Below are 27508 nucleotides of genomic sequence, written 5' to 3'. Positions count from 1 at the left end.
ATTAAGCGTTGTTAATGTTTATTAATGTTCCTTTGTTAGCCTTTACAAACCACACACGTGCAAAACAATTATGGAACATGTTTCTTTAAGCTAACGGTCACAAGGAGCATTAATAAATATGGTAATAATGGTCAATTCATGCTTGATTATAGTTAATTCATGCGTATTCTGTATTTGCACACATTTAGAAAAGGGAGGCATGTTTTAACACTTTAATTCCACTTTAGCTAGCATGAATTACCCTTTAGTTAAAACAATAATTTTCTGTTAGTAATGCTGATTAATATACTCTTATTGTAAAGACCGTTTAAATCAGTTTTACTTAGGCTAATAGTGGTTAAAAATGCTTAGTTATAGTTAAGTAATGCTTATTCTGTACTCCTGTACTAAATAATAATGGTTAATAAATGCTTAGTTATAGTTAAACAATGATTATTTAGTTAAATAAGTTTATTTACAGTCACTTAAAGTGTCTTAAATGTCATTTAAACTGTTATTTAAACACTTTTTACTGACATTAACTGTGAAAAATATATGATTTAATAACTTTATAACCTGGATAACATTAATTAATGGTTAGTTAAAACAATAATTTACTGTTAGTAATGCTGATTAACATACTCTTATTGTAAAGACTGTTTAAATCAGTTTTAATGAGGGTAATAGTGGTTAATAAATGCTTCATTAAAGTCAAGTTAAATGATTATTTAGTTAAATAAGTGTATTTACAGTGACTTTAAGTGTTTAATGTTATTTTAACTGTTACTTAAACACTTTTTAATGACATTAACTGTGAGAAATGAATTGAAGGAGGAGTGAGTCAAAGATAGAGTTGAGTAATAATAAGAACGACTGTTTGAATCGGTGTTTTCAGCTGTTAGCTGTGGGCGTGTGAGCTCGTTTACATGTACAGACGCGTTTAAATCAGCACTTTATTTATTTTCTTTATGCGTTTTTGCTCAAATGTAAAATTAAGACCCAGGTTTCCAATCGTACAGAATTAATTCCATCGCTTCTGTCTTTCTTCGCTATTCTCTCTCTCCCACGGGACTTCATTTGCTTTATGTTATTTTTCTCTCGTGTGATTTACATAAGTCTCGGGTCTCTGTTCTGAATCTGTTAGAAAAACAAATTAATCACAGTTTCTTCTTTTTCTTAAAAAACGCTTTTGAACGAACGTCGAACCCGTTTGAACCTTTGTGAATGTTTTATTCGTCTTCTCTGTAGGCGACGGAACGACGACATGAGATAAACTCACTTTATTCATTTATTACGGGACGCTGTCACAAATACAAGGATTTATTTAATTAATATGCAGAAAGTCAGACAGGTAAACACAGAGAGAACAGCTGAGCCACTCCCTCAGATCTGCAGCAGCTTGTTTTCTCTCTGCAACAGTGACTTTCTCACAGAAACTCAATGACTAACACGGACAAAAAAAACGACACATGACAAGTGTTCTTTTATTTTTGGCAAGGAAATGTTAACTTTGACATTAACTTCCCCTTTGACACACTGGGAGAGCACAATATTAGCGTGTCACAACAGAAGTCAAAATACTTTTAATTCAGATTACACAGTAATGTTTAGTCCTTGAATTGTCCATAAACATTTACGTATTATATTTTGGATTGCAAATTGTTTTCACTTTCTAAAAAGAACGACAAAAATCGGTTTCTAATCGGTTCTAATGGGCACAGTTTTGTCCCGAAGGTGACGAATGTAACTTTTTGTGTCGAGTCGTCACAAACTTTACCAGTAAATGTTAAAGTTTACACACTGTGCATTTAGCTAAATCCTCAAAACACTTTCTCACAGAAACCAGCGACTAACATCGACACAGAAGTCAAAATTCTTTTAATTCAGATTATATTAACTCTCATGCACACCTTCAGTGCAAAAAAGTACCTTAGTACCGCAATAATTGAGCATTTTAATCCTTTCATTGTCAGTTTTCCAGACACATTTACACAATATTTTGTATTGCAAATCTTTTTCTAATGGGTTTCAATGGGTCCATTTTTGTCCCGAATGTGACGAATGTAACTTTTTGTGTTGAGTCGCCACAAACTTTACCAATAAATGTTAAAGTTTACACTCTGTATATTAAATAACATCCTCACAAATGACTCAGCATAAATGTCATATTGATCATTTATTAACAAATATAATGGATGTGTTTTTGCTGCTGTTTGATTCTCTATATTTGTTTCTCTGCAGGTATAAACTCAGAGGTGAAGTACTTCCTCCTCTCCCGCGACGCCGGTTACTTTTCCCTGGACGAGTTTTCCGGCATCCTGCGTCTGGAGCGACCTCTGACCCCCGACGCCCCGCCCACCTTCGAGCTGAAGGTCAAAGCCACCGACCGCGGTCTGCCGCGTCACCTCTACTCCGTCGCCACAGTCAAGGTGGACGTGGTCTCGCTGGACGACTACCAGCCCGTCTTCCAGAACTCCGAGTACACCGTTCAGCTCCCAGAATCCTTAGCGGTGGGGTCTGAGGTGTTGAGCGTCGGCGGCAGTGGCGGTGGCGGCGGCAGCCCCAATCCCGTGGTTTACCAGATTGTCTCCGGCAACGAGGACGGACGTTTCCTGTTGGACCCACGAACAGGTCAGGAGAGGTTTACTGTCTTTAAACACGTCTGCTCAATCTGAGAGATTATCTGAAATTATGTTGTGATTCACGACAATGGCGTCCGTTTACGTCAGAAGTTAGAACCTGCTTATTTTTCCGAATGGTCCAAGTGAGAATTTGGGGGAAAAGATTGACTTTTTGAGCTTTTTTTATTCTTGAGAGGAAGTTTAATGGCGCCATATGTAAGAATGTGGCCAAAAACGGTTACTACGCTCAAATTCAAAATACCGAGGTCTTTTAGGTTTTGTTTTCTGACCTAACTGGCAACCCGTGGTTGCTCGGCAGCTGAGACTCTACTGACTGCAGTGATTGGTTAACGGCGGTAGGTGGCGCCACATGACGCCAAAACATGATTTCTAAACGTAGACAAGATAAACCATTATTTTTTTACTTAAAATGCATGTAAATTATAATAAATGTGTCATATTTATCATGTAAGAGAATATTATATAGACTGTGCATCGTTTAAATCAGACTAAAGTCCTTTTTAGCAACTGTGTCGCGCATTTTCAGCTAATTAATGACGTTTTTAACGTAGTAATTGTAATATTTGGTACGTATTACCGTGCAGTACCTTTATAGCTCAGTTTGGTACAGCATGGTACGGATTTTTTTTGCATTTTCATGCAATAGGATCAAAATGACTGGCGCCAAAAGTTCCATTCTTTGGCACCCTTTTCTTGGGGTTACCAGAGTGAAATGGTACGGTCGGTCAGGGTCAGTTAAATCCTGACACAGGGCTTGTACCATACTGGACCGAACCACGACGAAAAACACTGAATTACGCTTAGAATTCACAAAATTTGACAGATAATTGGATAAAGTAAAGTAAAGAAAAAGTTCTTTCCGATGGACGTTTGAGTTCCTGACAGCTCATGGCCAATAAATCGTTAAAAAATAAATCACTCTTCGTCGATCGGTGTCCGGCGCCGCGTTTGATTCCCTGATCCAAACAAAGGTTCCAGAGGTTTTCAGAGCTAACGAGACTCGACAGGTTTTTTTTTTTTCAGGGAAGCGATTGTGAGGTTTATTATAAAGGTCGTTAAGATTCTTGCTACGTGTTCTGTCAGGAGACGGAGCGTACGGCGTGTTTCGGAGCACGAGTCCAAAACCTCTTAAGCTGGGGATTAATCACGCAGTTTTGCGACTGCATGAACGGACAGATCTGAACACTGTCTCTTTTCTTCTGCGGTGAATTCCTCAGAGTGTGTTCACACGCTGCTCCCGTAAACAGCCGTGAATCACAAATCAATCGGTTTTCAGAAATAACGATGAAAATAGCAGCATTTTGGGGACAAAAAAAAAGCACAAATGCATATAATCTACATCATCTTAAGTCTACACTATCATAACAGCATGTCCACCACTTTATTTTACTGTAAAACAACATTTTCCAACAGGAAAATTAAGTTTTTATTTCAGTTTCTAGCCCACTCACTCTCCCACACCAAACCCCATAGAGAAAACCAGTGATTTTAACATCACAGCACACAGGAGTTCACTGGAGTTGTTGATCTGCTGCTGCCTTCGTCACCGAGTTTAAATGTCTTATTTTGTGAATTCGGCTCCTGAAATATTCCATTTAGACTTGATGTAGGGACACAAAGTGACCACACGAGGCAGCAGTAGACCAGCAGCGACTGTGTGGGGTTTGGTGTGAGAGAAAAACTTTGTTTGAGATTGTTTAACACTGAGATAAAGACACACAAAGTTTTATGAATGAGTCAAACTGTCTCTTCCTCTCTTCCCATGGACGTGTGCCTTGTTTACTTAACTGGATTTTGTCTGTTTGTTTGTTTACGCGTCAGCCGATGACGATCAGTTGCGCTCGGTGATTCTGTTCTTCCTCTTCTTCTCGTGGAGATGATTAAATATATTTGTTTTATTCCTCTCGTGCGTCTCTTTGTCCTGCAGCGTGAATATGAAACCACTCTTTAATTCGCTGTATTTCAAACGTACAGAACGCGCTCAGGTTTACGTCGTTTATCGGATCTGTAAAAATACACACAAACATGTGAGTCTGACTGATATCGAGCTAAAGTCCGACCTTTGACCCAGAATTGAAAGACGAAGCGAGTCGACAGAAGAAAAGGAGAATAAACGAGTTCGTGCAGAAGAAGAAACTTTCAAATAAACTAATGAATAAACGACACGGAGGCTTCATCGCTTTGATCTCACGCATCCAAAATCAATAAACTCTGACATTTATCAGTGTGTGTGTGTGTGTGTGTGTGTGTGTGTGTGTGTGTGTGTGTGTGTGTGTGTGTGATGGAGGTCCAAATAATGTACTTGTTGAAACGTGGATTGTTTTTCTTGGATTCAATTTTGATTTTTCTCTTTTTTTTTCGCTCTCCCTTAATGAAGTGAAGTGGAAGAGTCTGGCTCTGAGCCCAGGAAAACTGTGTGTGTGTGTGTGTGTGTGTGTATGCCTCACACACACACACACACACACACACTGCTGGAAGTGATGCACTGTAGCTGCGTGCGCTTGAATAAACGGACTTTAACTGATTCAGCATGTTTAATCAAGTCACTCTGACCCTAAAACCAGGTCTTAACCCTCAATAAAAAGTCCTTTAAAGTTATGAGGACCATCTAAAATGTCCTCACAAAGACACACATATGTCTAACCTTGAGTGAAACCCTAACCCTAAAACCAGGTCTAAACCCCCAAAAACCCTTAAAAGTTGTGAGAACCAAACAAAATGTCCTCACCATCTAAACTCTTAGAAATAAGGGTTCCAAAAGTGTTCTTCTACAAGGCCTGAGGTTCTACCTGGAACCATTTGCTTCTGAAAAACCCTTTTCCCGTAGAAAGGGTTTTTCAAGGGTTCTTGGTAACACTAATGGTTCCAGTAAGAACCATTTTGATCCAGAGAACCCTTTAAAACAACTTTGCTGAATAAAGGGTTTTAAAAGAGTTCTTGGTGGAACCCTCTGAAAGGGCTCCAAAGGCTTCTCCTATGAGGACAAACCGTAGAACCTTATATGGTTCTACTTAGCACTTTTATTTCTAAGAGTGTAGAGTTTATAGTTTGTTTTGGTCTAAGCCTAAATCCAGGTCTGAACCCCCCAATCAGAGAACCAGATTTGAATCCATTTTTTTTTTTTGGTCATCACAGCGTCCTATAAACGTGTGTGTGTGTGTGTGTGTGTGTGTGTGTGTGTGTGTGTGTGTGTGTTCTTGTACTTGCGGCATACTGAGGACCAGTGAGGGTTTTTAACCAACAAAGTGAGGTCATTTTGGCCGGTCCTCACTTTGTTTTCATTGAAATCACTTCCTTAGGTTGCTATAACATGCTATACTCAATTTGTCAAAAAAAAATCAAATTTTGGACGACATAGTATGACTTTTTTGTCAAATTTTGGACCAAAATTTCTTTTTCAATTTTTGTTTTTCAAATTTTGGACGACATAGTTTTGTATGACCTTTTTGTCAAATTTTGGACCAAAAATTTTGGGTCAAATTTTGTTTTCAAATTTTGGATGACATAGTATAGTGTGACGTTTTTGTCAAATTTTGGACCAAAAATTTTTGTTCATTTTTTTTTCATAATTTAGACCAAAAAATTTTTTTCAAATTTTAGACCAAATTTTTTTTTTCAAATTTTCGACCAAATTTTTTTTTCAAATTTTCGACCAATTACTTTTTTCAAATTTTCGACCAATTTTTTTTTTCAAATTTTCGACTAAAATTTTATTTTCAAATTTTAGACCAACATGTCTTTTTCAAATGTGTATTTCGACTTTTAGATGACATAGTATAGTATGACGTTTTTGTCAAATTTTGGACCAAAAATGCTGGGTCAGTTTTTTTCTTTCAAACTTTGGACCACATTTTTTTTTCAAATTTTGGACCAAAACATTTTTTACAACATTTTTTTCGACTTTTGAATGACATAGTATAGTATGATGTTTTTGTCAAAGTGTCATTCATGAAGTAGATATTTGTAATTGTGCTGATTTATAAAGTGGAAATGCTGGTCCTCAGTATGTGGCAAGTACAAGAATGTGTGTGTGTGTGTGTGCGTGTGTGTGTGTGTGTGTGTGTGTGTGTGTGTGTGTGTGTGTGTGTGTGTGTGTGTGTGTGTGTGTGTGTGTGTGTGTGTGTGTGTGTGTGTGTGTGTGTGTGTGTGTGTGAATACGTAATGATTTTGTGAAGGATTAGCTCCTTCGCTAGATTGTTTTGATGCTACGTCAACGTTATGACAGAGTGAATGTCACGTCTGTCCGAGTGTGAGCCGGTCCTGGAAGTCCTGACCGTACCATTTTACTCTGGTGAAGGGTGCCAAAGAATGGAAGAACTTTTTGAAGCTTGTTATTTCGGTGGAAACACGGCTAAAGAAACAATGAACGCTCAAAGTTCGCTCTGTTTTATCGAGCAGATGAGTTCTCTCTGTGCCGCCTGAAATATTTACGATGTTGAGAGAAAGTTCTCGCAGCAGCAGCGTGTTTTGGTAATGAACCCGCGGGCGAATCGATCGTGCAGCGAGGAGGTTTTGTTCTGTTTCGCGCTAACGTGACGTTGGTGTTTCTTCCGCAGGCCTCCTGATCCTCGACGCGCCGCTGGATTTCGAGGTTCGGGGGGCGTACTACCTGTCCGTGGAGGGAAGCCGCGGGAAGTCGTCGCTGACGGACATCACCACGGTGATCGTCAACGTGACGGACGTGAACGACAACGCGCCGGCGTTCGGGCGAGGAGACTTCGCCACGGAGATCACGGAGGACCTGACGCCCGGGAGCCTGGTGATGAAGGTAGAGAACTGAAAGACTGAAAGACTGAAAGAATTGTCCAGTAGCTTTTGTGTTTGCAGAGATTTGCGTATATGTCAGATTCATACGTTCATTCGTACTAAAATAGGGGGGTAAGTCTGATGAAAGGTCACTGGATTATATCGGATTACCAAGTCCTTCACCTAAAAACAGGCTCTGTCAAGCAAAACTATCAGACCTGTCTGAGGGAGTGTTTGTGTGTATACAGCAGCAGAGCAGGGGCGGGCGGAGACAAGAAGCATTTCTGTCGTTGAGTCTTTCCGATCTTTAGAATTCACTCCTGAGTCTTTTTGTGGATGCTTTGATGTGTTTTTTCGGTCTTGACAACAAAGTTAATCAGACACAGGAAGTAACAAAAGTTTAGCTTTAGCTTCAATGGTTGCTAATCAAGCACAATCTGTACTCTTAAAGGCGCCATATGTAAGAATGTGGCCAAAAACGGTTACTACGCTCAAATTCAAAATACCGAGGTCTTTTAGGTTTGGTTTTCTGACGTAACTGGCAACCCGTGGTTGCTCGGCAGCTGAGACTCTACCGACTGCAATGATTGGTAGACGGCGGTAGGTGGCGCCACATGACGCCAAAACATGATTTCAAAACATAAACATGATTTGCAGTCTGCAAAATACTTGTTTTAATGCAAATATTTTGTCTGTACTGTTGTTGTTGGTGAGTTCAGTTTGTTATATGAACATTATTCCTGAGTCTCTGTTACATATTAGGAGGATTTTATGGTTTATAACATAATGCACCTTTAACCTTTAACGTTAAATAACTCAAATGCTCACTTTAAAAGCTCAAATTCTCTTAGATCAGGGGTTCTCAAAGTTTTGATACCTGAGGCCAATTTAGGAACCCAACGTTGGACTGAGGGTCGCCAAAGGAAAAAAACCCAGAAATAAATCCCATTTGTAATAATTTTAATGAGCAGATTGCAGTTGTACAGTTTACACTTATTGGTCTGTATCCAGTAATGTCCAATAAACATTTAACAAGCTTAGTCGCTCCTGGATTAAAACCATCAACTGTAATTCATTGCGGGGCCGCCAGAAGTGTTTCTGCGGGCCGCCATTGGGCCCCCGGGCCGCACTTTGAGAACCAATGACTTAGAGGATGTTGCAAGAGCGAGTCACTGCCTCGAGGCCTGAGATAAGAACAGGGGGCTTTTAATTTGACAGCAACTTCACTTACGTAAAAAAAACTAATAATAATAAAGTGAACCATTTACTAAATGCCAAGAAAAACACTAGACACAATTATTTCAAGTTAAGGCCCCTTTCGCCTCCGGCCCTAAAAGTCCTTTGTAGCACCCCTGCACTCACACTGTGGATGAGTGACTCATGTACACTATATACGTATATATATATATATATATATATATATATATATATATATGTCTAAACACATTATTACTGCGTGAATACATGTTGAAGTGCTCTGACAATAATTGGACTCCTGTGACGATCACTGTTCAGGTCACAGAGTCACATAAGCTTTATACAAATCAACGTCACGTAGTTATTGTTTCTCCGTCGGGAACAAAACCCGTTCACTTACGCAACACACGCACAGTTTATACATTTTAATAAACAAAGTGCACTTGTGATGTTTTATTGTGCGAACGTACGCATAATGAATTTGGAGGAACAGGCACTAAATTCATGATCGATGAAGTGGTCCGAGTGGTTTTTTTAATCGTTAAAACCAGTTTCTGTGATTTTTCAGCTTCTTAGAATGTGATTGTTTTCTGGTTTCCTTTGTTCCATGTAACAAAGAAATCAATAAAACATTGAACATGTCAATTCCAGGTTTGAGAAACACCGATCAACATTTTCTGAACCGAATTAATCAATTAATTGAGAAACTAATCTGTGTTTTGTTTTTATTAAGCTGTAATTTATTACTTTCAACCTCATGTCGGGTTGAAAAAATGCTAGAATTTGTGTTGTAATAAGTCATGATATAGAGAATAGTGTCGTCAGCGTATACTGTCATTTTCTGGCTTCTTTGCTCCAAATAATGGACAAAAAAAAACGTCATTTCCAGGTTTGAGAAACACTGATGAAACTTTTTCAACATTTTATGGACCAAACAACTCAAGAAAGTAGTCAACAGATGAATCAGTTATGAAAATAATCACGGATCAGAAAGTGCAAGTCAAAGGTATGACGCGAAAATATTAAAAAATATATATAAAGACGTGCAGCAGAGGCGCGGTGAAAACACCTTTACTGCAATAAATACAATAAATAATAACACGTTCAAGTTAAAAATCGCTGAATTGAATCCGAGACAGATCGCGTAATGATAACGTTACATTATATTCAGGGAAAATTAGGCCGTTTGAGATGAGCTGACATGGATGATGACGCACAGAGACAAATCAGCCCGTAACACACACACACACACACACACACACACACACACACACACACACACACACACACACACACACACACACACACACACACACACACACAGTTATCTGACAACATGTCATTCCCACACAGGAGATAAGACAGAAAATCACAGCTAACGGTCGGATGATGAGTCCGTAATCACACGGTTTCATGTTTGACATTTTTCCTTTTCCCGTTTCTCACCATTTAACTTCATCGCGTCACGGTCGGAAATGTTTTAACTGTTTTCTCATAATAATCAGAGAGACGGTCGTCGTCGTCGTCATCATCATCATCATCAGCAGCAGATTAATCCAGCAAATTACAGGATTTATTGTTGTGCTGAGATTAAAACACGGACGTTAAAATGATAAGAACGACAGGATTGTTTTATTGTTAGAAATGTCATTAAAATTATTATTGTTTTTTACAAATAAAGATTAATTTGATGATTATATTGTAATAGCATTATGCTACGGACATCCTGTTTCAAGAATTTTCAGTCAATAATACGATATTAAGTGAATAGCTAATATTGTGAAGTAAAGAAAAAGCTAAAAACAAGTTTGGTTGTCTGCAGTTAAAAACAAAGTTAAAACTAGCTAATCTAGTTGTCCAAATAAAGTTAACCAAAGCTAAGATTGTCAGGTTAGAAACAAAGCTAAACTATAAGCTACTGATGTCTCATTTCAGTCTGAGCATAGCATGTTAGAACACAGCTTTAAAAAGCTAGCATGGTTTTCTCGATAAAGCTGAAACAAGCTAGCATAACTTGGCCTGGTAAAGTGTACGTTAATCAAACACGATCAGCTAAACTAGCTTAAACCAGCTAATAACCTTACATGTGCTTGTGTTGAAACAAGGGCTAACACAGGTTTGTATTCGCTAACCTTAGCAAATTAAAGCCAAAACACATTGGCTGAAACAAGCTAATACTGGCTACAAGTACAAGTTAAAACAAGTAAAAAAGTGTGGTTAAAAGAAGCTAATATCAACTTTAAACTGAAAATATTGCCTACAGTTATAGTTCAAATTAGCTTAAACAATCAGGAGGATTAAAAAAGTAAAATTAAAGATGATTAAAGCTACAGTGGTTAGCATTTGTGTAAATATCTCTGAACGTAACAAACCAATCGTGACGTCTGATTTTGCTGCTTCTCTCTGGATCCTTTGTTTTTCACCCTTATTTAGAGAATGTAAATATAAACTAGCATCATTCCCTGTGTGTTTGTTCCAGGTAACAGCGACCGATCAGGACGGCCCGATCAATAACCTGCTGCGATACTCCATCGTGAGTGGAGACGCTCAGCAGCAGTTCACCATCCACCCTCGCAGCGGAGAAATCACTGTCCGGACGGCGGTGGACAGAGAGCAGGTCAGTGTGTGTCACGTCGTTAAGACGATAACGCAGATAAAATGGTATAAACATGGGACATTTGCCTTATAACTGGAAAATGGACCAAAATTGGCACAAAACCGGCTAAAATGTAAGTTCATAAACAAACTAGCGCGGTAATAACACAGTGTAGAAAGACAAAAGTTTCCCAGAAATTGTGCAAAAAGGATCAAATAAACCCTGGATTATAATCTTAATCTCCTCTGCAGGTCCCTCATTACTCTCTGACGGTGCAGGCGGCAGACGAAGGGAATCCTCCTCTGTCGTCGGCGATCCTCGTCACCATCACCGTCGCCGACGTCAACGACAACCCGCCGGTTTTCTCTCGAGTCGGCCACAGTCTGCTGCTGCAGGTAACGTCCGCCTGAAGCTGATATAAAAAAACGTTTGATTCTCAAACTCTGGATGTGTTTTTCCGTCGTTTTTCAGATCACAGCTGCTGAAATTAAAAAATAAAATGCATGAAAAATGAATGATGTATTTGTGTGAGGACATGAGCGCTGTGGTGACGGCGTTGTTCACAAACCAACCACGTCCACAGCCCTGCAGCTGTTAGCACTGCGCTGCCCTGAGGTGGAATAAAAACGCTCACCTCACACAGATTACTCGGCTTAAACAACAAGTCAACAAGTGAGATGTAGCAGCAGCAGCAGCAGCAACAGCAGCAGCAGAAGCAGAAGCAGTGACACTCAAGTGTAAAATGTGTCAAGTCAATGAGAAAATATGAGCAGGGGATTCTGTAAATATGAGCAGCTCCTCAGTAAAGGCTGGTTGATTTGGTCCAAGTGAGGCTTTAAACCTCGAACAGAGGTAATAAAAGAGAACTCACAGTTCAGATCAGTCCACAACATTAATGGTAGGTCGGTAGGTAGGAAGGTAAGTAGGTAGGCAAGTAGGTAGGAAGGTAGGAACGAAGGTAGGTAGGTAGGGACGAATGTAGGTAGGGACAAATGTAGGTAGGTAGGTAAGTAGGTATGAATGTAGGTAAGTAGGAACGTAGATAGGTAGGTATGAATGTAGGTAGGTAGGTAGGAACGAATGTAGGTAGGTAGGTAGGAAGGTAGGTAGGCAAGTAGGTAGGTAGGTAGGTAGGTAGGTAGGTAGGTAGGTAGGTAGGTAGGTAGGTAGGTAGGTAGGAACGAATGTAGGTAAGTCGGGACGAATGTAGGTAGGAACGTAGGTAGGTAGGTAGATAGGTAGGTAGATAGATAGGATTGAATGTAGGTAGATAGGTAGGTAGGCAAGTAGGTAGTTAGGAAGGTAGGATCGAATGTTGGTAGGTAGGTAGGTATGAATGTAGGTTGGTAGCCAGGTAGGTGGTTAGTTCCAATTTTTAGAGATCAGAGTAGCCAATATTTCCAAAATTGTTATACTTCTCTCTGGAACACAGTGACGTCACTTCTAGCATCTGAGTTTTGATTGAAATGGAACGCACCATCAGGGTGTGGTTGGTTGCCATGGATTTAAGCCTCATAGTTAAAAATGTTGCTGTGTAAAACGTTGTGTTCTGCCACTCCTGCATGTGTGTGTGTGTGCGAGGCTTCAGTGTGACGCAGGTGTCCTCATGATTGTCTGCCAGTGTGTGTGTTATCACAGCACTTGATGTTGCTCACTGACAGGTAAAGTTGTCTGTCAGGTCGCCATCAATCTGCCCGTCCATCCAGTCGCTGTATATCTTGTTCGAGAGCCGTCGCGTCACATGATTTCATCTCCATCTGCTGAAGTCTCCGCCTCCATCAGCTCACTCCCCATAAAGAAAGTGTTGATCACATTAAGCAGATGTTTTGTCAGCGACAGCGTCCCCATCGTCCTCTCTCCTGTAGCCACTCGTTGTGGGTGTTTTTGTGGTTATTTTACGACCGGCACATCTGTTGTTGCAGTGAGGGCTTTGGCTCGTGTGAGTCCGTGGTTGTATTTCACTCAAAGCAGCAGATGGACAACGGTGTCATTATGTCTGAGAAAATCCTCCGAAGGAAACGCGGCGATAAATCATGAAAGCTGCATCTGTGGTGGTATCTGCACCTGACCCAGGAGCAGTGAGTCAGGGGTTTTACTGCCACTAAACTAAATTTAACTGCACTGAAGGGTTCTGTTCAAGAAATGGAGTTAGAAAGTAGAAATCACGGGTATTTAAAGTGGAACTGAAGACTGGTTTGTTTTATTTTATCTTAGCAAAACACCAAGGTGTGTGGCTACAACAGCTGCTAACATCAAATAACAATGACTCAGCATCTAGCTACGGTAGCTCTGAAAACAAAACACCAGTTATACTCAGTCTAGCTACTGTAGCTGCTAATGTCAAACACCACTTCCAGTGCGTCTGGCTACGGTCGCTAATATCAAAAAACAATGCCTTGGCATCTAGCTACAATAGCTGCTAACATCAAACAATGATGACTCTGCATTTAGCTACAATAGCTGCTAATGCCAAATATCACTGACTCAGCATCTAGCTACAACAGCTGCTAATGTTAAACAACAATGACTCTGCATTTAGCTACAATAGATGCTAACGTTAAACAACAATGACTCTGCATTTAGCTACAATAGCTGCTAACGTTAAACAACAATGACTCTGCATCTAGCTACTGTAGCTGCTAATGTCAAACACCACTTCCAGTGCGTCTGGCTACGGTCACTAATGTCAAAAAACAATGCCTTGGCATCTAGCTACAATAGCTGCTAACGTTAAACAACAATGACTCTGCATTTAGCTACAATAGATGCTAACGTTAAACAACAATGACTCTGCATTTAGCTACGGTAGCTCTGAACGCAAAAAAACACCAGTTATACTCCATCTGCCTACTGTTGCTAACGTCAAAAAACAACAGACTTGGCATTTAGCTTCTGTAGCTGCTAATGTCAAACACCCATCCTATGAAATCCTGTGTTATTATGCAGATGCATTAGCTACTAGCTACCAGCTAGCTAGCTTGCAAAAACTGAGAAACAGCGAGTATTTTTCGCTGGTTTGATTACGTACTGACACTCGCAGAGCAGTGTCCTCGTGGGGTTGTGTTACGCTTTCAATTTGCTCCGGGCAACTTATTTTGATCGTTATTGCTAATTCAATAATAACCTTTCAACTTAATGTCAATGAAGTCATTTGAGAGAGAAATTACGCTTTTGCGTCTTCGCTACGAGTAAAGGCAGTCAAGTTACTATGAAAATGAATATGTGTACAAATGTTCCCAAATGTTTGAGGAGAATAAGAGGAACTTTAATGTCCTGCAGGAGGGAGAGTCGGTCGGCAGCAGCATCCTCCAGCTCGTGGTGACGGACAAGGACACGCCGAAGAACGGCCCGCCGTTCTCCTTCCACATCGTCAGCGGCAACGAGGATCGGCGTTTCCACGTGGACCAGGGCGGTCTGCTGTCGCTCGCCGCTCCGCTCAGGAAGAAGGTCAAACCTCACCATCAGCTCAAGATACAGGTGATTGTGATTATGATTCAAACACGAGCTCTGGCTCTTCACCCTCCTGAGTTATTTACTTACTTACTTACTACTCCCCCGTTTCCCCACGCTCCACCTTGACCTTTTAATCTTCTGTGTTGTCGTCGTTTCTACGCTGTTATTTCCCGAGCGGGAGCAGCCCGTCGCCCGCTGATCGTGTGCGTCATGTCGGAATCCTATGACTGTAAAATGAAAATCTCACAAACTGCCGACTGTAAACTCTGAATCAGAGATAGAATGGCGATAAAACGCTGATGCTTCGCTCTCTCGAGGCCTCGGCTGCCTTGTTGCTGACGGTGCTGTGTGGAGAAGTGGAAATCACACAGGCAGAGCTTTCCCTGCTGCGGAGTTTATCTGGTGCTTCAGATTCAATAACTTGCAATCTGACAATAAAGCCCTTTTATTTGTTTTTGATTGGATGTGGAGTCTCAAAGGGATTGTGCAGGGGTTTTTGAAGTGGGGTTGCATGGAGGCGTTTGTACATCGTCAGCGCGTCAAACACGTATGACTGTGCTTTGGAAAAACACGGCTCAGGAATGGGTCCTCAAGCCACCTCCACATGTGGTTTCTTTGATTGGATCTTGGATCCACTGGGAGCATTCAGACCTGAAATGATTGTGATCCTCATCCATGACTGACCACATGGTTGTGTGGTTGTGTAGCTAGCGCTGTCAGCAAAAAAGAGTTCCCCGTGTGTGTTTTCTCCTGGTTCTCCGGTTTCCCACGGTCCAAAAGACTTGCAGAGGTCAATCGGACCTTCTGAATTAGCTGTAGGTGTGAATGTGAGGAGTTTCTAGATGTTGGCCCTGAGATGGACTGGAGTACCTGGCAGCTTAGATTAGCTACCGCGTCCCCCGTGACCCTCATGTACACTATAGCACATTTAACAACAACCAGGGTTGACCAAAGTGCTTTACAAGGTAAACAAGAACTTAAAAACACAGTAAATCACGATTACAAAAGTCAAATTTAACATTTTCATCGGTCAGGGATGCAGATCCTGTCGGGTATGCTCGAAACACCCAAGATGGTCTGATTTGGAAATACATGTGTTGCCGGTTTCATGGAGCAGGCCGAGATCTCTCTGGTCAAGTGATCTCTGGAAGGCCGAATTTCTTTGAGGGTCCTGGGTGACTGAGGGTTCTGAGATCAATCTCGGTGTCAAATGGTCTAACCTCTTTGTCGTTGATGAATACAGGTGACGGACAGCGGTCACCCTCCCCTCTCCTCCATCTGCGTGGTCAACATCAACGTAACCGAGCAGAGCAAGTACCCTCCGTCTGTGGTGCCGTTGGAGGTCTTCATCACGACCTCCGGCGGCCTCTTCGCCAACCGGGTCATCGGAAGACTCCACGCCTCGGACCAGGACCTGCAGGACGTCCTGACCTACAAGCTGCTGTCCGAGAACCCAGAGGGAGGACGGTTCTCGGTGGACCTCGCCGACGGGAAGATCTGGGCGGACGAAAACCTGCGGGAGGGCTCGTATTCGCTCAACGTCAGCGTGAGCGACGGGAAGTTCGACGTCTGGGCCGGGGTCAAAGTTCACGTGTGGGCAGCCGATCAGAGGGCGCTGGACTCCGGCCTGACGCTGCAGCTGGTCGGCATGTCGGCGGAGGAGTTCCTGGGCGATCACTGGAGGGGCCTTCAGCGCAGCCTGGGTCAAGCTCTGGGTTTACCCAGGCAAGAGCTTCACCTGGCCAGCCTTCAGCAGCAGCAGCAGGACGCCCGGGTCCTGGAGGCCCTGCTGATCTGGAAACCCAAGAGTGGACTTGTCCAGTCTCTGCCGACAAACAGACTGGCAGGTAAATAAAAACGCTGTTACACCTCACATTTGAAAAACTGCATGATATGAAGAGAATAGGCCCACGGTTGGTGTAGTGGTCGGCACTCTTGCCTTTGCAGCAAGAAGACCCGGGTTCCTTGGTTCGAGCCCTGTTTGGGACAACTTCGGAACAAGGGCCTTTCTGCAAGGAGTTTGCTCTCCCCGTGTGTGTGGGTGGGTTTTCTCCGGGTTCTCCGGCTTCCTCCCACAGTCCAAAAACATGCGATATGGGGATTAGGTGAATGGGGCACTCTAAATTGACCGTAGGTGTGAGAGTGTGAGTGAATGGACTGGCGAACTGTCCAGGGTGTGACCCCCGCCTATCGCCCAATGTCAGCTGAGATAGGCACAGCACCCCCCGCGACCCTCTGGTGGAGGATAAAGCGGTAGATAATGGATGGATGGATGGATGAAGAGAATATGATGGACATTGTCTTTGATGCAGGTATAATATCAGACATCGAGGACTCTCTGGGCCTCAGCATCCTCCAGGTGAGCCACAACGGCTGCGTGGGCGCCGGCTGTCCACCGCGAGGCTGCAGGAACGCCGTCCGGCTGACCACGGAGAGACTGGGTCACTTCACCACGGCCAGATCTGCTTACATCACCCCGCAGCACACCTGGGAGAGCGTCTGCCCCTGCAACGGTATGTCTTTGTTTGTTTGTTTACGCACACAGAAAACGGTCAAAATGAAGCTAAAGCAGGAAAAATTAGCAGCTTAAAGGTCACATCGGGACAACCAATAATTGTTCTTATTATAGATAATGACGGGCAGAGCAATTAGAGGACGAATTGTCAAGTTAAAGCGGGTGGAAAAGAAAATCGATTGTTATTCAGGGCTGTGAAGCGATCGACGAAGTGAGTCATCGTGACAACGTAAACGCAGCAGAACGTCGTCAGATTTGTCGGGTTTGGACTCCAAGGACAATTTAACGTGCCGTAATGTTGCAACACACGTTTGCTGAGAGACAGAATGTGGGTCCAGCATCAGGTTCGATCACAGCAGGACAGACAGGACGTCTGGACCGACGCCACCTCGTCAGATGGTCCTCGGTGATTCGTGTGTTGGCATTCCTGCGAGGATTAGTTTGTCCAGAACGTGACACAGTCGGGTTCTTCTGGAGCGTCCTCTCGGCGCGTTATCGCCTCCATGTTTTGACTAAATCAAACTTAATCTTATCAAACTCAGAAACGCTTTGATGCAAAGGGTTTGGAGATTAGAAAGGTGTCGCGTCCGAAGTTTGTTTTCTGATTTCTCTCCAAATTCAAACGTTTATTGTTTTCCTTAATTCTCTAAAGCTTGGGTTAACATAAGTTACCCAAGTCCAGTGTGGAGAGTACGGGGCACAATTATTTTAATTTGGAAGAAATTGAAGATAAAATTGTTATAGTTATTTTCTTCATTATTCCACAAAATGCAGAAAATAAGATTTTTTATTATTATATAATTTATTATAATAATAACTTATTTAATTTTTTCATTATTTTTGCAGAAACTTAAGATTATTATTTATTTATTTATTTTTAAATAGCAAAATAAAATAATTTTTAATTCGTTTAAAAAAGCTAAAAAGGGTTAGTAGATATATATTTGTATATATAGATACTATTTTTGTAAGTGAATAAAATAATGATAAACAAAGATATATATATTTTCTTAAGTATAAGTACATTTTATAAGTATATTTTTCATTACTTATTTATTATATTATACTTAAAAATCTATATTGAATTTGTCGGTCGTCTTGTAAATAAAATAAATCAAGATGATAATAATAATAATAAGTTAAGATGAATGGATAATTTTTTTTTTATTATTTTAATACGACTGAATAAATCACAAATATTCTGAAAACAGTTACACCCACAGGCAGGCAGGGGGCAGTGTGGGCCGTAAGAAACTGATATTATTTCAGAGTAAAAGCAGGCGAGATGAGGAAATATTAATTAGAGTTTATATAATCCAGTGATAGAAGTTAAGTGACGTGTGTCAGACTCTAAATTGAAGACAATTAATTTTGTGCAGGTGAATAATTAATCTTTTTATTAATTAATTCTTATAATCTAAATAATGACCATTTCCTCCTGTGGACACGAGTCTCTGACATCATCATTCTCACTAAACACTTGAGGGAGTTAATCTCTACAGACTGTGATTATCCCTGAATTATCACAGCGGAATTAATGAGAATTAATTTAGTTAATTGAAAAAATATATATATATATTAATCTAAATGAATTAATTAACTGTTGCAGTAAATTGCTGAAGATAAGAAACCAATCATATACATGTGGACGTTTTAAAGGTTAAGGACGTAAATGAGGAAACAGTCAAAAGTCATCAGCAGTTATTGCATTTTTTTTTACCTTTGTACGAATAATAATGTTCTATTTTATGGAAAAAATGTCGAGTCCTCTTTTACCGAAGTTTATCATACGATAAAATGTGTTTTTAACCATTTGAGTCCTAAATAAAATCACTAACTATGTGAAGAACACATCACATGTTGCAGCAAAACAGGAATAAATTATTTTACTATGCTATCTTGTTAATGTTTGCTAACTGCAGCTAACTGGCTAGCTTCAGTGCTGACAGTTCATAGCGTTAGCTCCATAAAAAAAAGCCTTGAAGAAACTGTGCTAACCATCTTTTAACTAAATTAGCTTATGATAAAAAAAATTTCTTTTTAAAAACAGCCACACTGTGCGCAAGCTAAATAACATTTTAGGTTCATGCTAAGAATGCTAGCTAACATGAAAAGCCCAGTCATGAGATTTCCTACATTTATTTTTCCTCTTCTATTCAGTGAAAAAAACTATTTAATGAAATGTAAAAATATGTTTTTGTGATTTATTTATGAAACATGTCATGTTTACCTGTTCAAAACTATATTAAATGTTACAGAAATGGCAGTAAAAGTAGGACAAAATCGCACACATTGTGGTAGAAAGTGCATTTTTTTAAATTCTATACTGTTTTGTAAGATGTAGTAATATTAAAACTCATTATACCTCTGTTTAAGAACATCTACTTCATAAATCTGACAATTTTATTCACGCTTTTGGCCGTTCTGTTTTAAGGCACACTACTTAGCTAAATTAGCTTATACCCCGTTATTGTTTTTAACCTTAAAACGGAAAAATTCGCATCTTTTTGAAGAATATTTGGTTTATTCTTAGCAGTGGCATCTGTTTTCTGACAGAAGACGCTGAACTTTAAGTGAAAGTAAAAGTTTGTGGATTCTTTCTTCTGAGTGAACGTGCTGTAACTGAGATTTCCCTCGGACGACATTCAAGTTTTATTTCAAACGAAAAAGAGCAAAAGAAGTTTTGTCTGAACACTAACGCTCCCTTTTTTCTGCCCGTTGATGAATCCACTCGTCTTTCATTCGGTCCCTTATCCCCTCGTTTCCACTGTCGACGCTTAAACTTGAAATAAAACTCTTGGCACGTTACGACGTTCTGTTTTCTTTTGCCTTTGGGCGTTTTGCTTCCTCAGCGTTTGGTGATTTTTTATTTTTTGTCCCAGTTAGAAATGATCAAACCAAGCATCTTCACTTTCATTCTTTCCTGTCAGCGGTGGAATCGCGTTAATGCTGAGTTTTCAGCGCACAGGTGTTACCGTCTTAGCCTCAGGTGAAGGTGGAAACGCAGCGTTCGCCACGAGGATTGTTAAAAATCAACTTTTGTGACCTTTGGTGCCTTCAAAAGCTGAGAAATATAAGATGAAAACCTTGTTTCTTATCAAAGCTAACTTTAGAAAAGTGTATAAAGATGTTTTTTTACCGAAACTTTTTTCCTCCAGTGTCAATAAATTATTTAAAGAGTTGGAGTTATAGTACACATTTTCTGAAGTTTTTAAAACTTCAGAAACTCGAGTGTGCGTCTGGATAAAGTGATTTCTTTGGATTTGTAGTTTTGCAGTGGCTGTTATTGATCGGTTGGGGAAATCAGTAAAAACGAGCCACAGAGCGTAAATAAGCAATATGGAAGCGTATGAAACCTGTAGTCTCTCGAATGGCCAGTAGGTGGCGAAAATGAATCTGTTTCACGCTTGACATAGAAAGTAGAAGTAATGATGTTGCTGGACAAAGTCAAGGCTTCAGAACTACAGTTTACACACCATGCAAATAAACACAGGTACTTTTAATTCTCAAAAATATAATAAAATATGAGTCTGAACTTGCAGTTTGGGGGCCCCCCCCCCGGATGGCTGTGGGGCCCTATGCAGCTGCATAGTCCGTATATAGCAAAAAACGGCTCTGGATGTTCATGACTTTTATGGGCAGAATTTTGAGACGCCGCCAGAGGGCGTTGAGGGAGTCCAGTTTGATGAGCTAAGGATTGGGTCTCTGCCGTTTGCAGACGATGTGGTTCTGTTCGATTCATCGGGCCTAGATGTTCAACTCCAGCTGGAGCCGGAGAAAACCCGGAGAAAACCAACGAGCGAACTGCGAGAACATTCAAACGCCATGCAGAAAGGTCCTTGATCAGACCAGGTCCAGAACCCAGGTCTTCTTGCTTCAAAGGCAGGAGTGCTAACCACTACACCGACTACGTGGCCTCCTCCTTTGAGCACATACAAGGTTAATCTTGTTGACCTGAAGAAATAAGACAGTTTGAAGGTTCCGAGGTTCCTCTGCTGAATTTCTATGGGAAGCTAACGGCCACAAGAACCCTTGGAATTAGGCTCAAATTGGGCGTTTGTTCAGGTCAAGGGCTGGGGTTCCCGTGAGCGAGACACCCGATCCCCCCGTTGCTCGCACCGCTCCTGGAACCCGTTTCGTGTCACTAATTTGTGCTAGCCACTACATAGACAACGTGGCCTCCTTTGAGCATATACATTTGATCTTGTTGACCGGAAGAAATAAGACAGTTTGAAGGTTCCGAGGTTCCTCTGCTGAATTTCTATGGGCAGCTAACGGCCACGAGAACCCTTCGAATTGGGTTCAAATTGGGTGTCCAGGTCAAGGGCAGGTCAAGGACTGGGGTTCCCCTGAGCGAGACACCCGATCCCCCCGTTGGAACCTGGTTTCGTGTCACTGATTTGTTGTCTTGTGTTTCAGAGTCGGCCGTGAGATTCGACGGAAAGTCCTACCTGAAGTATCTCCACGGGATGGACGAGGACGAGCAGGTTTTCAAACTGTCGCTGAGGTTCAAGACCTTCCAGGAGCAGGGAATCATCGTGTCCACCAACAGCACCAAGGACTGGGGCGTCTTACAGGTGTTTATCTTTGTTATACACTTTCAGGCGTTCTGTCGTCTTCTTCTTCTTCTCCTTCAGGCTTCTCTCTTTAGAGGTCTTTGTCCTTGTGTCCTCTTCTGTCTCTGAGTTCATGCAGTCAACAATCCAGCGATTGTGGGTTTTGTTCCCGAGCGTAAACAACAACCGCCTTCGATTCAAATCCAGTCCAAGGACGACGCAGTGAAGAGAAAAAAAAGCAGCGTGTTTTTGTTCATGCGAGACAAGGAAAATAAAAAAAAAGAAGGAAAGTCTTTGTCCATCAGTCTGAAAATGTCAGCGAGATTCCACGAGCGTGTGACGTCGTCTCTCGTCCATTCAGAACTCGTCCAAGGACAAACTCACCGACGACGACGACGACGACAGTGAGACGTCACCACGGTTTTCTCTGTTCGCTGTGAAATGTCACCGCGGCAACAAAGAGCGGCGCGTTTACACCGGGGAGGGAATTTAATCGTTATTCAAATCCATATTTTCGCCTCATTTGCAGGTGTAAATATTTACCGCGCTCCCCTCGGAGCTGACAGTTCATTTATTTATTCATTTATTTGTTTATTTATGCTGCTGCTGCTGCTGCTGCTGCTGATTAAAGATTAAATCTGCTCCCTAATTTTCCAGACAGCGTTAATGTGACGCTGTTACTGCAGGAGTGATAACATCTGAGCTGATTTAATCTCACGAGGGAAAACAAACATGTTTCAGTCTCAGGTCGGTCAATAATCTGACACGTGTCAGAATTACAGCTGCTGCTTCTGAGTCATCGGATTCTGAGAGACATTTGGAATCAGGTGAGCGGCAATCTGAGGTTTTTCTGTGATGATTTATTAATCCAATCCAATTTTATTGTAAAAAACATTTAAAAACAGTAAGAAATAAGAAATAAGAAAGACTTTTATAATTTTTTTTATGTCGAAAAACAAGGTCCATAGATTTACCATATATATACACATTTTTAAGATCTTGGGGTAGCGTACATTAACGCAGGGTAACTCACGGTTAGCGCTTGTTAACGCGTGGTAGCACACAGTTCTTTTTGTTCAGACATAAAAGTCGATCCCAGATCTCTTTTCTTTCTTTGTGTTCAGACAGAAAACACACGGTAACGCACGATAACGCACGGTAACGCAAGGTCACTCACGGTTAGCGCCTGTTAGCGCACAGTAGCTCATGTTAACGCAGGGTAACTAACGCGTGGTATCGCACAGTTCTTTTTGTTCAGACATAAAAGTCAATCCCAGATCTCTTTTCTCTCTTTATGTTCAGACAGAAAACACACGGTAGCGCATGGTACCTTTAAAAATTAAAACAGATAACCAACTGTTAATTTGAGTTTCAAAATAAATGAAAATTATTACTCATAAATATTAGAGAGTTTGACGACATTACGCTGTAATTTGGTGAAGTTATTGAATATTTTTTTTAATCTATTTTTCGGGCGTTGCGCTTTGTAGACGCTCCCTAATCTCGCGTGGAGATCAACGCAGTTTCTGCAGCTCCAAAGACGTCAAAGTCCTTCGTCCTGTGTCTCAAACCTTCTTCACCTGTCTCTTAGTTTGTCTCAGTGGTGAAATTTGACGTCAGATGACGCAGATCAGAGGTTTCTGAGTTTGGTCGCGGCCTCGCTGACGTCTTCACGCTGAAACAGCAGAAGTGTTCTGGGTCTCAGTGAGAGAGTGTTTTTGTTTGTTTTTATAATCCCGCTGGTTCTCTCTCTCTCTCTCCAAATGCCGCAGATGATCACATGATTGAGGGAATCAGGCCTCTGCTTTATCTCTGTGTGGCACATTGTCATGTGTGTGTGTGTGTGTGTGTGTGTCACACATGACTGAGCATAAACTCATGCGTCCACAGAGTTCCTCAGTGGGATTACGAGGCCGTCAGCACACACACGTGTGCGTCTGCTTCATTATTCCCAGCTTAATCAGATCATCGCCGCCCTTTTAAAGGTCCCCTATTGTGCAAAATCAACTTTTTAATCATTTAGTACTTATATTTGGGACTCAGTGGGTCATACCAGTCCCCAAAATGTGAAAAAACAAGTCATGTTTTAGTTGTTTAGTGGTAAAATGCAGTTTTTTTATATATGGAAACACTCAAAAACCGTAGTAAAGTACTACATGGTTGTAGTTGAGTATTTATACTTGGAAAAGGTCATTTTAAGTCATTTGTTATGGCAGAAATCAGCAAAAAGCATTTTCGCTGAGTCATGTTTAGACTGTTTACTTCCTGGTCGGAGAGATGTGATCATTTTGCAAAAGTCGCAAAATATAAACGTTTTAATTTTGTTTCTGTTCATAAACAACGAGAGCGAGCAAACTTTGACAAACTGTGACGGATTCACAGATTTCACAAATCATCAGATATGAGACACTATATTGCATTTCTATATGTTTTAACATCGTAAACGGGGGAAAAAAAGCAATACAAAATGATTATTTTCCTTTGGTTTTTAGTCCATAAAACACAGGAGGAAAACGCCTCAAAATAAACGAGAAAGAAATGTGTGTTTTTTTTTTCCCAGAGATTGATTTACTCGAGCAGGAACTCTGTGGAATCGTCACGGGAAACCGAAACCGCGCTAAAGCGTCGCCACGTTGACAGAGAATAATGAATCCTCGCGCTCTTCTTCTGTGAGACATGAATAATTCTCTGAACAGATCGCGCTCCCTCGGGCGACTTCTTCTCCGTTTGCTGCGACAGTCGCCGAACAGAAACTCGTAGAAGCTTCAGACGAGGCGTTCAGGCGTTTCCGAGGTTTCCGCCTCCTGAGTGTTTGCGGATCTGATTCAAAAAGCGTCTCCAAACGTGGTCACGTGAGGATCTCGCTGTGACGACTTCAGACGAAGATACGAGAAGACGCCGTAAGAACGTTTCCTTCACGGCGCCCCCCGGAGGACGCCGGCTGCCGAGCGTCTCGTGAAAAATCGTTAGATCAGGATTCTAACGCTGACTTTGGAAGAAAAACACAAATATAAGTTCAGCGACACACTTTTATCTCAGTGACGGAGCAGGAAGAACCTTCTGTTTTATCTTTGTGTCGATATTCGACGGCGACAGAGGGACGCGAACCTGAGGACGACACAAGTCTCATCTATACACTTCTATGCAGTATTTATACAGGGAAATACTCAAAAATCACAGTACTATGTGGTACCAAAGCTGCAATAAAATGCATTATTTATACAGGAAAACATATATGTTTATATATATATACATACATATATATATTTTTTTTTTAAGTAATATATTATGGCATAAAGTCTGTAAAATTACAGTAAAACACTGTAAAATGCAGTATTTATACAGGGAAATACTCAAAAGTCACAGTACTGTGTGGTAGTAAAGCTGCAATAAAATGCATTATTTATACAGGAAAACATATATATGTTTATATATATATATATATATATATATTTTTTTTAAATCATATATTATGGCATAAAGTCTTTAAAATTACAGTAAAACACTGTAAAATGCAGTATTTATACAGGGAAATACTCAAAAGTCACAGTACTGTGTGGTAGTAAAGCTGCAATAAAATGCATTATTTATACAGGAAAACATATATATGTTTATATATATATATATATATATATATTTTTTTTAAATCATATATTATGCCATAAAGTCTTTAAAATTACAGTAAAACACTGTAAAATGCAGTATTTATATAGGGAAATACTCAAAAATCACAGTACTGTGTGGTTGTAAAGCTGCAATAAAATTCATTGTTTATACATATATATAAATATATATATATATATATATATATATATATATATATATATATATTAAGTAATATATTATGGCATAAAGTCTGTAAAATTACAGTAAAACACAGTAAATTACAGTATTTATACAAGATATGATAAAAACCTGATTATACTGATTGTTTTCAGTGTGAAATACATTACAATGATTTCGCTGCATTAATGTTTTTTGTGTAACTGCGTCATTAAAGCACCATTTTCCCTGTTTAAACACCTCATATTACACCATATATCACATTTAATATGGACGTTATTGATCCCAAAAGTGGGGAAATGACTGTGTTAATAATATAAAAGAGATAAAAACAACATAGAACACGTCACAATAACATAAATAATGACAAACAACACAGTTTCTACAGAGGATCAGTTTATTCAAAAGAAATGGAATGAAACCAAAATCAACAGCGGTGAATATTTAAGTGAGTCCAGTGTGTGTGTGTGTGTGTGTGTGTGTGTGTTCTTGTACTTGCAGCATACTGAGGACCAGTGAGGGTTTTTAACCAACAAAGTGAGGTCATTTTTACAAAGTGAGGACATTTTGTCCGGTCCTCACTTTGTTTTCATTGAAATCACTTCCTTAGGTTGCTATAACATGCTATACTCAATTTGTCAAAAAAAAAAAAAAATCTAATTTTGGACGACAGGACGTTTTTGTCAAATTTTTGGCCAAAAGATTTGGGTCAAATATTTTTTTCAAATTTTAGGTCAAATATTTTTTTCAAATTTCAAGTCAAATATTTTTTTCAAATTTTGGGTCAAGTAATTTTTTATCAAATTTTGGTAAAAAATGTTATTTCAAATTTTGGTTTAAATTTTTTTTTTCAAATTTTGGTAAAACATTTTTTTTCAAATTTTGGTAAAAAATTTTTTTTCAAATTTTGGTTCAATTTTTTTTTCATATGTTGGGTCAAATTTTTTTTTTTTCAAATTTTGGGTCAAATTTTTTTTTTTATTTTGGGTCAATTTTTTTTTCAAATTTTGGACAACATAGTATAGTATGACGTTTTTGTCAAATTTTGAACTAAACATTTTTGTTGATGTATGATGTTTTTGTAAAATTTTGGACCAAAAATTAAAAATCGAAAAAAAAAATCCAGCCCTTTTTGCTCTGGGGCTCCACCTGCAGACATTTTATGGTACTGCAACCAGTAGTTCTTTGTAGATATTTGTAATTATGTTGATTTATAAAGTGGAAATGATGGTCCCTACTTTGCCAGCAACCCAGTCCTCAGTATGCAGCAAGTACAAGAATGTGTGTGTGTGTGTGTGTGTGTTGTTGTGATTGTGCTGACCCAAGCAGGTGATTTATGGAATCGTGAGGAAACTGAAGCTGCAGCGTTCTCACTGTTTTCCCCGTGGACTTTGATTCGACACAAAGCCTCGTCTCCATCAGCTGATACCGTTAAAAAAAACAAAAAAAAAACCCTGCCTTCAAATATCAAATATCCGAGACGTTACACGGGATACGAGAAGTTTGCACCGAGTTATGTAAAATAGATGAAAAGACGCCTCAGTCCTTGTCTTTCTCGTCTCCTGAGAGATTTCACTGACGCAGGGGAGGAATTCTTCTGAGTCCATTTCCTGCACAAATGAATCATTCTGCTGCGTTTGTTTGCTTTTCTAACTCCTCTCTCTCGTCACCTTCACGGCCTCCAGCGACGGGAAATCAGAGGCCGGATTCTGCTGAGCCACGAAATCCACGAGCGCGATAATCGATCAATAATGCATCGATAACTCGGATCTCTGACGACGTCCGAGAGGAAGCTTTCCTTCTGGGAATTAAACATGCGAGATATGAGGAGTTTACATGAAGACGAACAGCAGAAGAAGAAGAAGAAGCTGAAAAGAGGCCTCGGCTGAAACATCAGCAACACAAACGGCAGCTGTGCTCGTCTTTTCCTCGTGTTCGCACACTTCCTGTACGACAAGATTATGTTTCACTGAATAATCTCGCTCTTCGAAAACCAAAAAAACGCTTGGAAGTTTTCTTTCCACACCAAACCTCATAGAGA

General features: G+C 40.4%; 1 protein-coding gene across 1 annotated transcript in view; it reads left to right on the top strand.

Annotated features, from left to right (window-relative positions):
• Window positions 1-27508, top strand: part of fat2 (FAT atypical cadherin 2) — a gene marked incomplete at both ends in the record, with an annotated part of 102238 nt that overhangs the window by 32822 nt on the left and 41908 nt on the right. The window contains 8 exons of the mRNA XM_083905988.1: window positions 2221-2610; window positions 7178-7389; window positions 11044-11181; window positions 11412-11555; window positions 14440-14637; window positions 15857-16460; window positions 16926-17126; window positions 21548-21705. Coding sequence (XP_083762114.1) covers window positions 2221-2610; window positions 7178-7389; window positions 11044-11181; window positions 11412-11555; window positions 14440-14637; window positions 15857-16460; window positions 16926-17126; window positions 21548-21705 — 2045 coding nt within the window. The remainder of the gene's footprint in view (window positions 1-2220; window positions 2611-7177; window positions 7390-11043; window positions 11182-11411; window positions 11556-14439; window positions 14638-15856; window positions 16461-16925; window positions 17127-21547; window positions 21706-27508) is intronic.

The sequence above is a fragment of the Microchirus variegatus genome, assembly GCF_963457635.1.
Source record: "Microchirus variegatus genome assembly, chromosome: 19".
Lineage (NCBI taxonomy): Eukaryota > Metazoa > Chordata > Actinopteri > Pleuronectiformes > Soleidae > Microchirus > Microchirus variegatus.
This window is presented reverse-complemented; position numbering and strand designations above follow the sequence as displayed.